Source organism: Branchiostoma lanceolatum, chromosome 3 (genome assembly GCF_035083965.1).
Source record: "Branchiostoma lanceolatum isolate klBraLanc5 chromosome 3, klBraLanc5.hap2, whole genome shotgun sequence".
Classification (NCBI taxonomy): domain Eukaryota; kingdom Metazoa; phylum Chordata; class Leptocardii; order Amphioxiformes; family Branchiostomatidae; genus Branchiostoma; species Branchiostoma lanceolatum.
The window spans coordinates 12,754,723-12,767,106 of record NC_089724.1 but is presented as its reverse complement, the minus strand read 5'-3'; the positions used below and the strand labels follow the sequence as shown (position 1 = coordinate 12,767,106).

The 12,384-nt window shown below is 42.4% G+C and overlaps 1 protein-coding gene across 1 annotated transcript; it reads left to right on the top strand.

Annotated features, from left to right (window-relative positions):
- The first annotated feature begins 7,065 nt into the window (after nucleotides 1-7,065).
- Nucleotides 7,066-12,102, top strand: LOC136430356 (homeobox protein slou-like). The gene is made up of 2 exons (XM_066420890.1): nucleotides 7,066-7,763; nucleotides 10,883-12,102. The coding sequence occupies exons 1-2, from the start codon at nucleotides 7,289-7,291 to the stop codon at nucleotides 11,431-11,433; spliced, it is 1,026 nt and encodes a 341-aa protein (XP_066276987.1). The 5' UTR covers nucleotides 7,066-7,288; the 3' UTR covers nucleotides 11,434-12,102.
- Nucleotides 12,103-12,384: the final 282 nt, after the last annotated feature.

Sequence of the window (12,384 nt, the reverse complement as noted above, 5' to 3'; positions counted from 1 at the left end):
ATCTCTACAGGCTGCCGAGGTGTCAAAATTCACATCATTTACCGGCGATTCATCAGAATTATGGCCGGGCAGATCGTATAGCCACCAGGAAGTAATATGGACAAGTGGATCAAGATGTCAAATTCTCCTTCCAAGTTCCAGTAGCGTCGAAGGGACGAACCAAAAAGAACATGGGGCACAATGGGTAGGCTGAGGGGACATTAAAGGTTACGTAAGGAAATCGTGAAAAGAAATCCACACTGATTTAGACAGGTGAGTACACTTGATCTGCTGCGTGTTCAAACGTCTTCCGTCACAGAACATCGCGGCATTGAGCCTATCTTCAAGTTCTCCTTACCCCACTAACATTAACATCTAACATGACTGGTCGGACATACTCTTGATAGATCTTGATACAAACATTTGGTTACTTCCGGGCCACGTTATGCTGCTACATCTTTATTTGTCTCCTGGAATATCATCCAGTTAACAGTCTCTCACGTGGCAATTTTTACTCACTGAACTTGGTATATCTTTTCCTTAAAGAATTATCAGCATCTATAAAAAAATAATCAGAGTAGGTCTGAAGTTGTAATACACACAAAGCACTACACAGTTAACAATGTCATTGCGGTTCATACGCATACCACAGTCAGGAGCAACCTACTCGAAGGTGAAATTTGTAAGTCACAACAAAACGTTCAATGCATCCATACGTACTGTCATGATGATAAGTCCCTGTCACACTTGTGCGTATATACAAGCCCGCATTAGTTGCGTATTAACATGTTTTTGGTTTAGCGTCCGATGAAGTGATTTCTTTGGTTTGATAACTAGACTGCTCAACGGTGGGTCAAAGTAGAAAACAACTTCCTCCCCGCAAAATCTATTTAAACAAAAAAAATTTTACTGCGGAACTCACGCGCACTTGAATATACGCACAAGTGTGACAGGGCCCATAGCAAGGAACATTAATCATATCGGATAGTCATGGAAAGTAAGTTGGAAGAAAGCATATCAATTTTATAGGTATGCTGTAAGAGAAAGAAGCGAAGATAATACACGTTACATATATTTGATTTTTAATCTTAAATGCAAATTCGTGCCAGAAGATTAATTGCAAGTGAAAAAAATAATAACGCGCATTAACAGACAGTGAACATGGAATAATTTACCTAATCTAATGTTTATACATAGATAAGTAATTTACAAGCAGTTTTTTAAATTTTGTTGAGAAGCCTACGTTGCTGTAAAATGGATGAAAGGAGATATAAAAGTCAAATCCATCATAAAGTTCGACTTGTGAGGTACGCTTACCAAATGCCAGGCAGGACGTTTCGGCCCCGCAAGATGATGAATGACGTTTTCTTTGCCCAGGAACTATGCCTGGCACGCGGGATCCCTGGCCTAAATATACGGTAATGTCCAGAGAGTCTCCCAGCGCCTTGTTTTAATCCGAGTCCAGTCGCCGGTGAGCCGCACCTATCTTTACTCAGGGCCTCATCACGCGCCCATCAGCACCGGTAAGCACCTCGCGGACAGCTGAAGAAATGACTCCCATCACTCAACCCATTACACACCGCCTGATCAACTCTCCAGATGTCTGACGCAAACTTTGCTTTGGTGTAAGCTTGTGGCGATCGGTTCAAAATAACGATTCAAGAACAAGTCATTTAATTGTGTTTTTGTTTAGCTTCTTGGACAAAGTTTAACAAGCAGGAGATTCCCCTTGGCAATATCACCGTGTGTTTGAGTGTCTATCACTCGGCTATCAGCTAAGGGGCTGGGCAGCTTAAATTGAAACAAATTAAAGGCCATTGAGTGATACTTATACATGTATGGTGCTGTCGGCCCCCTGTCAGCATCTTCCTTATTCAAATGTTTGCCTATCATCTTCACATCCAATACTTCACTTAGAAGCAGAAAATGAACAAAAGCAACAAGTAAGAATGGCATCATTAGCAAACAGGTCTGGCGCTTAGCTCAGTCATTTGCGTTGATCATTCAGAACGTGCATGTTACAGTCATTCCGCATAGTTTAAGCTCTAATTAGAGTCATTATCGCCATTTTGACAGCAATTCCAGCAGCCTTATATTCCACCTGTTTCAATACACACGAACAATTTCAATAGATAAGTGCCAATTAGAATGTTATGTTGTCAAAATTCAAATGTGTAGTATAGGACCATGTCAGTAAATCATTAAAATCATTACTGAAGACTGTATGTCGCAGGAAGATATTGTCTCCGGAATGTCTATTGGACGAATCGCTGCAATCTAGGTTGATGAAAACGAAGCATGACATTCCGCAACGTCTCATCACGCATGAATATTGAGCGTGGCATTCGTCGGCAGCTTATTACGAGTGAATATCAATGAAGTGTGACATTCGCCGCCGCGTTGGGTACGCATCTCATCTCCATCATGTTTGATGGCCCGTGGTGACTGTGAAACAGACAAGCGGGACACGACACGGCGAGGTGGAGACAACTCATCATCATGATGCTTCACGTCATGATATGTGGGCAGATACACTGTGGAATCATTTCTCAGCGCTGGTGTTTATTTGTTGTTGTTTTTTATATCAATTACTAATGTACGTGATAGCAAGGAGGTCTATATAACCTCCTTAGTGATAGCATACTGAACTGAAGAGTTTAGAAAATTTTCTCCTGGTTATGTTCAACAACAAACTGAAACGATCGGTGAAGGTGGTCTAATCATCGTGATATCTCCAAGTACTGGTGTTTGTCCTTTTTTACGGGAAATAATAAAACCACTTAATTGCAACACTCAATTAAAATTTCCACACTACCTTCTATAAACAGGAAAACAAATAAACATATAGAAGAATAAGCAAAGGGATGCGCTGTCGTTTATACTTGTTTCCGACATTTTTCTTTTGTATTTTTGTCGGCGCAACCTTGTAATAGAGGTTACGTTCTACGCACCGTTCGGTTCTTAAATTTGCGGTGAACTTTTGGGTCACTTTTGAAGGACTCCATTAGTGCAGATCGTGTTCACTGGGAGGTCACGATGTTTTAATTGACTTCTCCCCGATAATGGGTACAGCAAGAAGGATCCCATTATGAATGATGTGGAAATGGACAGAACGTCCACATGGACCGTAACGAAGAAGGAATGATTTGCGTTGACATTAGCAGTTTGAACGATAAGAAAACATGAGCTAATGATATAAACAAAACAGCTTCGACTTTTCACTCCCCTTCCCGTGATCCTCCCTGATCCCTGAACTGATGCATCATTTCAGACATGTTAGAACTGTTCAAACGTGTACATGAAAACTATCAGGGTGTTTTTGTTTTCAAATGCCCTAGAGAATTGGTTATCTTCGAATAGCAATGTTTTTGTTGTGTAGAAAAACACACACCGGTTGCGTAGAAAACTACGACTTTCACAAAGTTACACCAAGGAGGTTATATATAGCCTGGGTGCCATCCTATTTCTACCGGGGCCCCTACACTCGCTATCCTATTTCTACCGGGGCTCCTACACTCACTACCCTGAAAAAATATTTTATTTAGGGTAGCGAGTGTAGGAGCCCCGGTAGAAATAGGATGGCACCATCGCGGTTTGACTGTGCCAGATACTGTCAAACCGCGATGACAGTATCTGGCACAGTCTGTCCATTTCCACATCAGCACCGGTAAGCACCTCGCGGACAGCTGAAGAAATGACTCCCATCACTCAACCCATTACACACCGCCTGATCAACTCTCCAGATGTCTGACGCAAACTTTGCTTTGGTGTAAGCTTGTGGCGATCGGTTCAAAATAACGATTCAAGAACAAGTCATTTAATTGTGTTTTTGTTTAGCTTCTTGGACAAAGTTTAACAAGCAGGAGATTCCCCTTGGCAATATCACCGTGTGTTTGAGTGTCTATCACTCGGCTATCAGCTAAGGGGCTGGGCAGCTTAAATTGAAACAAATTAAAGGCCATTGAGTGATACTTATACATGTATGGTGCTGTCGGCCCCCTGTCAGCATCTTCCTTATTCAAATGTTTGCCTATCATCTTCACATCCAATACTTCACTTAGAAGCAGAAAATGAACAAAAGCAACAAGTAAGAATGGCATCATTAGCAAACAGGTCTGGCGCTTAGCTCAGTCATTTGCGTTGATCATTCAGAACGTGCATGTTACAGTCATTCCGCATAGTTTAAGCTCTAATTAGAGTCATTATCGCCATTTTGACAGCAATTCCAGCAGCCTTATATTCCACCTGTTTCAATACACACGAACAATTTCAATAGATAAGTGCCAATTAGAATGTTATGTTGTCAAAATTCAAATGTGTAGTATAGGACCATGTCAGTAAATCATTAAAATCATTACTGAAGACTGTATGTCGCAGGAAGATATTGTCTCCGGAATGTCTATTGGACGAATCGCTGCAATCTAGGTTGATGAAAACGAAGCATGACATTCCGCAACGTCTCATCACGCATGAATATTGAGCGTGGCATTCGTCGGCAGCTTATTACGAGTGAATATCAATGAAGTGTGACATTCGCCGCCGCGTTGGGTACGCATCTCATCTCCATCATGTTTGATGGCCCGTGGTGACTGTGAAACAGACAAGCGGGACACGACACGGCGAGGTGAAGACAACTCATCATCATGATGTTTCACGTCATGATATGTGGGCAGATACACTGTGGAATCATTTCTCAGCGCTGGTGTTTATTTGTTGTTGTTTTTTATATCAATTACTAATGTACGTGATAGCAAGGAGGTCTATATAACCTCCTTAGTGATAGCATACTGAACTGAAGAGTTTAGAAAATTTTCTCCTGGTTATGTTCAACAACAAACTGAAACGATCGGTGAAGGTGGTCTAATCATCGTGATATCTCCAAGTACTGGTGTTTGTCCTTTTTTACGGGAAATAATAAAACCACTTAATTGCAACACTCAATTAAAATTTCCACACTACCTTCTATAAACAGGAAAACAAATAAACATATAGAAGAATAAGCAAAGGGATGCGCTGTCGTTTATACTTGTTTCCGACATTTTTCTTTTGTATTTTTGTCGGCGCAACCTTGTAATAGAGGTTACGTTCTACGCACCGTTCGGTTCTTAAATTTGCGGTGAACTTTTGGGTCACTTTTGAAGGACTCCATTAGTGCAGATCGTGTTCACTGGGAGGTCACGATGTTTTAATTGACTTCTCCCCGATAATGGGTACAGCAAGAAGGATCCCATTATGAATGATGTGGAAATGGACAGAACGTCCACATGGACCGTAACGAAGAAGGAATGATTTGCGTTGACATTAGCAGTTTGAACGATAAGAAAACATGAGCTAATGATATAAACAAAACAGCTTCGACTTTTCACTCCCCTTCCCGTGATCCTCCCTGATCCCTGAACTGATGCATCATTTCAGACATGTTAGAACTGTTCAAACGTGTACATGAAAACTATCAGGGTGTTTTTGTTTTCAAATGCCCTAGAGAATTGGTTATCTTCGAATAGCAATGTTTTTGTTGTGTAGAAAAACACACACCGGTTGCGTAGAAAACTACGACTTTCACAAAGTTACACCAAGGAGGTTATATATAGCCTGGGTGCCATCCTATTTCTACCGGGGCCCCTACACTCGCTATCCTATTTCTACCGGGGCTCCTACACTCACTACCCTGAAAAAATATTTTATTTAGGGTAGCGAGTGTAGGAGCCCCGGTAGAAATAGGATGGCACCCAGGCTAGTTATATAGGCTGAATGCCCACATGTCATCTCATAGATCTGTGAAAAGTTAAAAGGTATTTCTGAACGAAAAACAGTTGTAGAAGAATTTCTTTAAATCTTAATCTTCTACAAATTCAAAGTTTTGTTACAGTCTTTGTTTTTCGTGCTGTTGCTACGTACTAGTAGTTGAAACACACGGGAGTACCTGGCGCACAATACACAGAAAATTATTAACGTTACAACCTCCGTTCGACTACAAAATGGGCCTAGCACTTGCCAATTAACCAACATATTCTAAAACAATTAACAGATAATTAGATAATGAAGAAGTGCCGACAAACCACCGACTCATCCCCTATCCTAGCTTGGCCTATCGATCCTGACGGAACTGACCCGGTCACTCCGACAGCGCCCAGTTGTGTCCAGTAATAAACATGTTGTCCATTACCGAACGCCATTATAGGCATCAAAAACTGACCATGCACTTTAATAGAAATATAATGACGCTTGCCTCTGTACCCGTGCCATACCGTCCCCTGGCTGTGCCTGTATCACAACAGTCCATCGGTAATGGGGAAGCCAGGTCGACCCTATTCCGCTGACTTCGTCCAAATTTTGTCATTTCAAACAAAATGGACTTTTTCCCTGTTTCTTTGAACAGCGTCGGGCATATCGGGCAATAGTATCTGGCACAGTCAAACCGCGATAGCCCGTCAGATAAGACCCCGATCGCCGAGCTGTTTTATTAAAAGGGGGATTAGGTTTAAGAATCCAATTTATTAATTCTGTACGCTATCTGGCGGTGTATCAGGCCGAGTTGATCTGGATTTCCGCCCAGAAGGACCCCGTTGTGGGCTTATTCCTCTCCTTCTCGGTCACTGCCCCCCTCCCTCTCTCCCCTCTCTCCCTCCCTCCCTCTCTCTCTGTCTCTGTCTGTGTATGTCTGTCTGTCTGCGTGTCACTCGGAAAACCCATAAAAAATCCAAACGAAAATCTTAAGTTACCTACTTTTACTTTTTACGTCTCGCAAAACGGACCACTCATGAATTGTCATTGACAAACGTGTGTAAAAAAGTAATATTGTTATTAGGTATTGGACAGTTTCATTAGAATCATATTTTGATGAACACATTTTGCAGCGTATACGTTCTCCACAGATACCCAGGGCCGGGTACAACGCCAGATTTGAATACATCGGACACGAAGTCTGGTTGGTAGTCTGGGCGAGAGTTCCTCTGCGGTTTCCTTGGCAACGCCGCGTGCGGAATTCAAGAAGCCAATTACAAGGGGCTCTCGCCGGTCCTTCTTACAAAAGGGAGAATCTGATGTGCTAATCGCTAATCTCAACTTCCCCGCTTAACCTGGCAAACCAATCAATTAATGTGTCCGCCAATTAGAGCGGGGAAGCCCACCGATGTCCAATTGACACCGTGCGTTCCAAATGCTGTCCGTATGTACACGTCGGTTGACCGGACCATATTAGAAATGCACACAGGCCGATGAGCTCCCAGCTGTGCGCCCACAGCAGTACAAACAGTCGGAGAGCACCCCGAGGTCCGGACGTGAGCACAGCTCCCTCCTCACAACCAGCATGCAACAGGGCAGCAACTTCTCCATAGCCTCTCTCATCGAGAACGGCAAGCGGGACGCCAAGTCACCATCTACGGGAGACCATGATGCGGACGCCGAGGACGACGTCTGCGACGATTCGGTACCCAAGGACTCGAACCTCGACGATGTCAAAGAGTCAACTTCACAAAAGGACCCATCTAGTCCCATAGCAGATACTGATACGGGCAAGACCGACGCTGACTATCAGAATACGACACCCAAACCAACCATATCTACGCAGAATTGTATAAATCCGAAGCACACGAGCAATAGTGGCAGCGGAACGAACGATTCCCCGGGCGGGGCTCCATCGGGAGAGGGTACCAAGAAACCCGTGATCTGGCACCCGTGGATTGACACACCGGAGAGAGAGGAAGATGAGGATGAAGAAGAGGACGAAGAGTCAGGGGAGGTAGTCATTGACTACAAGGATGGAGACAGTAAAGGAGAAATCGGTAAGTTTTGTAAAATATGTGTTCAGATGCCGTCTGTCAACACCGTGAGGAAAAAGTCTTGCAGAACCACCGTTTTTCTGAACTAAAGTTGATTTTGTGAAAGCTTGAACAAAATTTGTATCCTTCCAAAAGAGAATTCTCAAAAGGAATTCAAAACAAAAGATCCAGCTGATGTTCAAGGGGATCTTTTCGTATGCAAACTTTCGTTGCTCCATCTGGCCACATCACGTTAATCGGAAAATAATAGCAGATAGGACAAAAAGGTACAGCCGCTCAATTTCCCGTGTTCTCACAGGACCATCTATTGTTCTCCAAAACAAACCACGCTTGGTAAAAACGGATGTTGAGAAGATACGGGGTTTGTGTTATACAGTACTTGCAGTTACATCTTCTCGGTAGAACCACATGTTTGAGGAGGTGAGATATGGTGACAAACAATTTTGGATTGGCGCTGGGACCCGCCGGGAAGTCTAATTGAACACAGTAGTGGCAGCCTCTCAGCATATGTGGGCAGAGAAACGCTCATATTCTTTAGATCCCAACGGCGGTAAACAAACAACCATAATATTTGTCACAATGATGTGGCCTAAGATTTAAGTGTATTTTCCACAAAATAACTCTGAATCTTAAGAGTACTCCGAATCCTCAGAGTATGATATGAATTTGTTTTTAAAGCTGATGTCTGACTCAAACTAAAAGGGAAATTCTGAATTTATGGGACTTCCTTGGAATAACACGAGCCTTTGTGAATGTGGGGACACAATAGCTACTTACAGCAGACTGCTGTTTGAATTATTAACGATTTTATAGAAACAAGGGCGAACAATGGTCGGTTCTGAATAAAGATGAATATAATAGAGCCAGTCAACAAAGACGGCACGTGGAGGGGATATTGCGAAATCAGGGATGTGCGCTTAAGAGGATCAACTATGATTTAATAAACAAACGTGTTTTTCATTGCAAAAACAACTAAGATGTTCAAAATTTATGTCAGCAACGCCTCGCTTTGTCAGTTACTGGGAGCATTATACAAAGATTCACTTGGTACATACTTTTGCGGTGGAAATAAACGTTCCAGGAAGAGGGCGGTGGTTTAGAAACGCTGCCTGCATGTTCGGCACACATAACGTTCACATCAACTAGGAAAGCAATAACGTCTTATTTGGCTTTCTTCTGAAGGGTAGGATATTCTCATACTTGATTTAACAGAGGAAAAAACTCTCACTGAGATACCAAACGTTGGCGCTCTCCTAAAAATCCACACATCATATACTGATAAAGGAACACACAGATTTATGCCTTTTGGAAATATCGCTCTACGATATGAAATCCTTCGGCTGTATATATATACCTTTTATGAAGATCTTGTGTTTTATCCGTCTGATTTTCGGGCTTCGACTAACAGAAGGGAGGATTTTCGAATAATTGTCCAGCAGACTTGAACAAATATGCCCCACCGTGGTCCGTATGTGCCCCGAGTACAGGCTCTCGCATCGCCCCTTCCCGCACTGTGCCGTCCCGCGATCCAACACACATATGGCGGCTATTGTGACAATCCACCCGCCCGAGAGCCACCCTATAATAACGCTCTATTTCCGCAGAAATTATGAGATGAAAAAGGAGACGAGGGAAACTATTTTGGTTTTGAGTTTACACATATTGCATCGCGGCATGTAGTGAGCCCCCTGGCTAGAACAGGCGGGTAGTTATCACACGTCATGTTGTTTTAGCCAGAATTATCAACAGCAGAACCAGGTTCATATGACTGTACTGCATGAATCATAATCACGGTTGTCGGTACAAGGATTCCTTGTTTTGGATGCAGGTTCCTTGTTTTCATGCAGGTGAATTATAATTTGCACTGTACAGTGAGCGTTTTGGTAAGATAACGTAGTGTAACGTAAGGTATCTGCCGGCCATGGGCAATTGGCTGGATTCTATCATTTTTATTCTACTAACATACTTAACGGACAAATAGGCACATAATTCGACAGCAGGCATTTCTTTGTAACACCACATTCTAATCAAGCCCCTTTGTTTGATTTGATAAGAATTTGTCAGCTCTTTATCGACAATAACACCAGGACTGTTGAGGTACTTGCCGCCGATGGCATGATGAAGGGCCCAGATGAAATTGTAATTTGATAATGATGTGATTTGTTCACACTGTTGTAAGTATGGCATATATCAAAGGATACTTACATGGTGTAATTGAATGAAGTGAATATTCAGATGAACGCTTTCCAAGCACTATTTCACACATATACTGTATGTTGTTGCCAACACGCATACAGATGTGGGCAGTTGTGACCATATGTCAAACGCCCGTCTATTTGTTTACATGTGAATTTGTAAGTTGAACAGATATGATAAGAAAAATATTGAGAATTGTCCCCTTCCCCCATTCATTTATCTCAGACATTCATATCTAAAAGCACGGCGCAATTACTGTTTGTTTATGTCCATGCCATTTCGCCTTTTCACGGTGTCATTTGCCAACTGCTAATTTCTACAAACGAATCCTACATCACGTAATTTAATCACAGTACATTCATTCCTATTCGAACATTGTAACACTAAACATCTCAAACATGATATAGTGGAATGGAAGAGGTCCGCAACATATAAACAAAGGCGGTCGTCCTGGACATCCAGATGAAGTATCTCACATTACAAAGATGCTGGCTACCGAACCCGATCGAAGAAGAGGCCCTTCTTTGTTCGACGATAGAGAATATCAATATGATTCTTTGTATTTTTGTTTCGTATCAAGAAAAGTATGATGGATATAGAATAGGTTTTGTTATGTGGTGTACAGGAACAATTCTGAAGTATTTTGCTTGTAAAAGCAAAGAATCCGTTTCAGTTCAGAGACTAGGTTTTCTGCAAAGGTGTTATGTAAAAGGTTCTGCTTTACTTATGCCACCATTGCGTCTGTGCGTTTTATGTCTTACCAACGATATTGTGAAAACCTACATTTTGCAAAAACATTTTTCGGATCCACTTCTTTGTTTGTCTTCGAATAATTCATCAACGAACACATTTTCTTACTAACTATATATAACTACTTGAATAATATTTCATATACGTGATAGACTAAACGGTTTTCCTCTATGCAGATGAGCCGGCGGGTGATGATGAAAAGCACGAAGAGACGACTGAAGATGGAGAGCAGAAGAGCAAGGAAGGTGAAGTCGATGCTGACAAGTGTTCTGCCAATAATTCGGTCACGAAAAACGGCAAACGGAAACGCGGAGCGGGGGACCCCGGGCGGTCGGGCAAGCCGCGGCGGGCGCGCACAGCCTTCACGTACGAACAGCTGGTGGCGCTGGAGAACAAGTTCAAACAAACCCGCTACCTGTCCGTCTGCGAGAGGCTGAACCTGGCGCTGTCTCTCAGCCTGACCGAGACTCAGGTCAAGATCTGGTTCCAGAACAGGAGAACCAAGTGGAAGAAACAGAACCCCGGCATGGACGTGAACAGCCCCACCCTGACCTGCTCCTCCCCCACCCTCCCCCTCAGTCTTCCCGCCGGGTACCCACACCATAACCCTTTCTACGCCTCTCACCTTCATTACCCCATCACTACAGGTGCGGCTACCCTACCGTACATGCTCAACTCACACGCGCTGAACGGGCATCACTTATATCATCACATCGGACACGTATGAACAACCGCAACGCGGCTTTGTTGCCGAAAGGCAGGAAACCACGGACAATATTGTCAATAATATCCACATGCACAGGAAGGACAGAACTTCGTTTCACTTGTAAATATGACCATTGTTCAATCACACTCTCACTGTCGGCTGTTTTAATTGTCCAGATTGATATTAACACATCTGTAAATTTGTACAGAGGGAATGTTATTTGTTGTAGATAAAAGTACACGTACCAAGAACGGTAGGATAATTTGATCATGAGACTGGAGTAAGTGATAGTTCTGACGACGTTCCGAATATTGAATACCAAATGGTTCGGAAGACTATCAAAAAGACAAGAGAGAGTACGTACCCTTTAGATTGTGACGAATACGGGATTGTAAAACACCTCTCTGGCGACATAAATGGGTACATTTCACGGTACTTCTACATTGTTGTAACGATTGTACAGTGCACGGAGAAGCGAAGTACGCGAACCGAAGCCAAATTAAATTAGCACAGAAATTAGATGATTGCTTCGCTGGAGAATTCCCCGATTGTGAATGTGTAAATAGCGACAAATCATTTAGCTCTACATGCGATATGTAAAGTGTACACTTTTATCAGTATCATGGCATTTTGCATGGCGGTTTTGTGTGATATGAAAACTTCTGACAAGAAATAAAATAATTTCGAGGACGTTGCATTTCAAACTCCATTTTGTTCCTACTTCTATTTTTTCTAAATGTTATTTTAGCTATTTTAGGACAGTGAAGGTAATAGATGTAGTATACAAATAGGTCACAAATTTCAACCTGTTTTATAAGACATTAACGCAAGTCACACAGTTAAATTGGTAAACGTAACAAACTGGAATATGATTTCTCTACGAGATGGCTAGTCCCTTCGACTGTCACTTTTCTGATAATTGTAGTTTTGACAAATTCTTATTCATATCTCTGACCTCTTCCCCCTCTTAAT

Coding starts and splice junctions, on each gene's coding strand:
- LOC136430356 (XM_066420890.1), top strand. CDS start 7,289: ATGCAACAGGGCAGCAACTTCTCCATAGCCTCTCTCATCGAGAACGGC. Junction 7,764..10,882: donor AGACAGTAAAGGAGAAATCG/GTAAGTTTTGTA, acceptor TCCTCTATGCAG/ATGAGCCGGCGGGTGATGAT.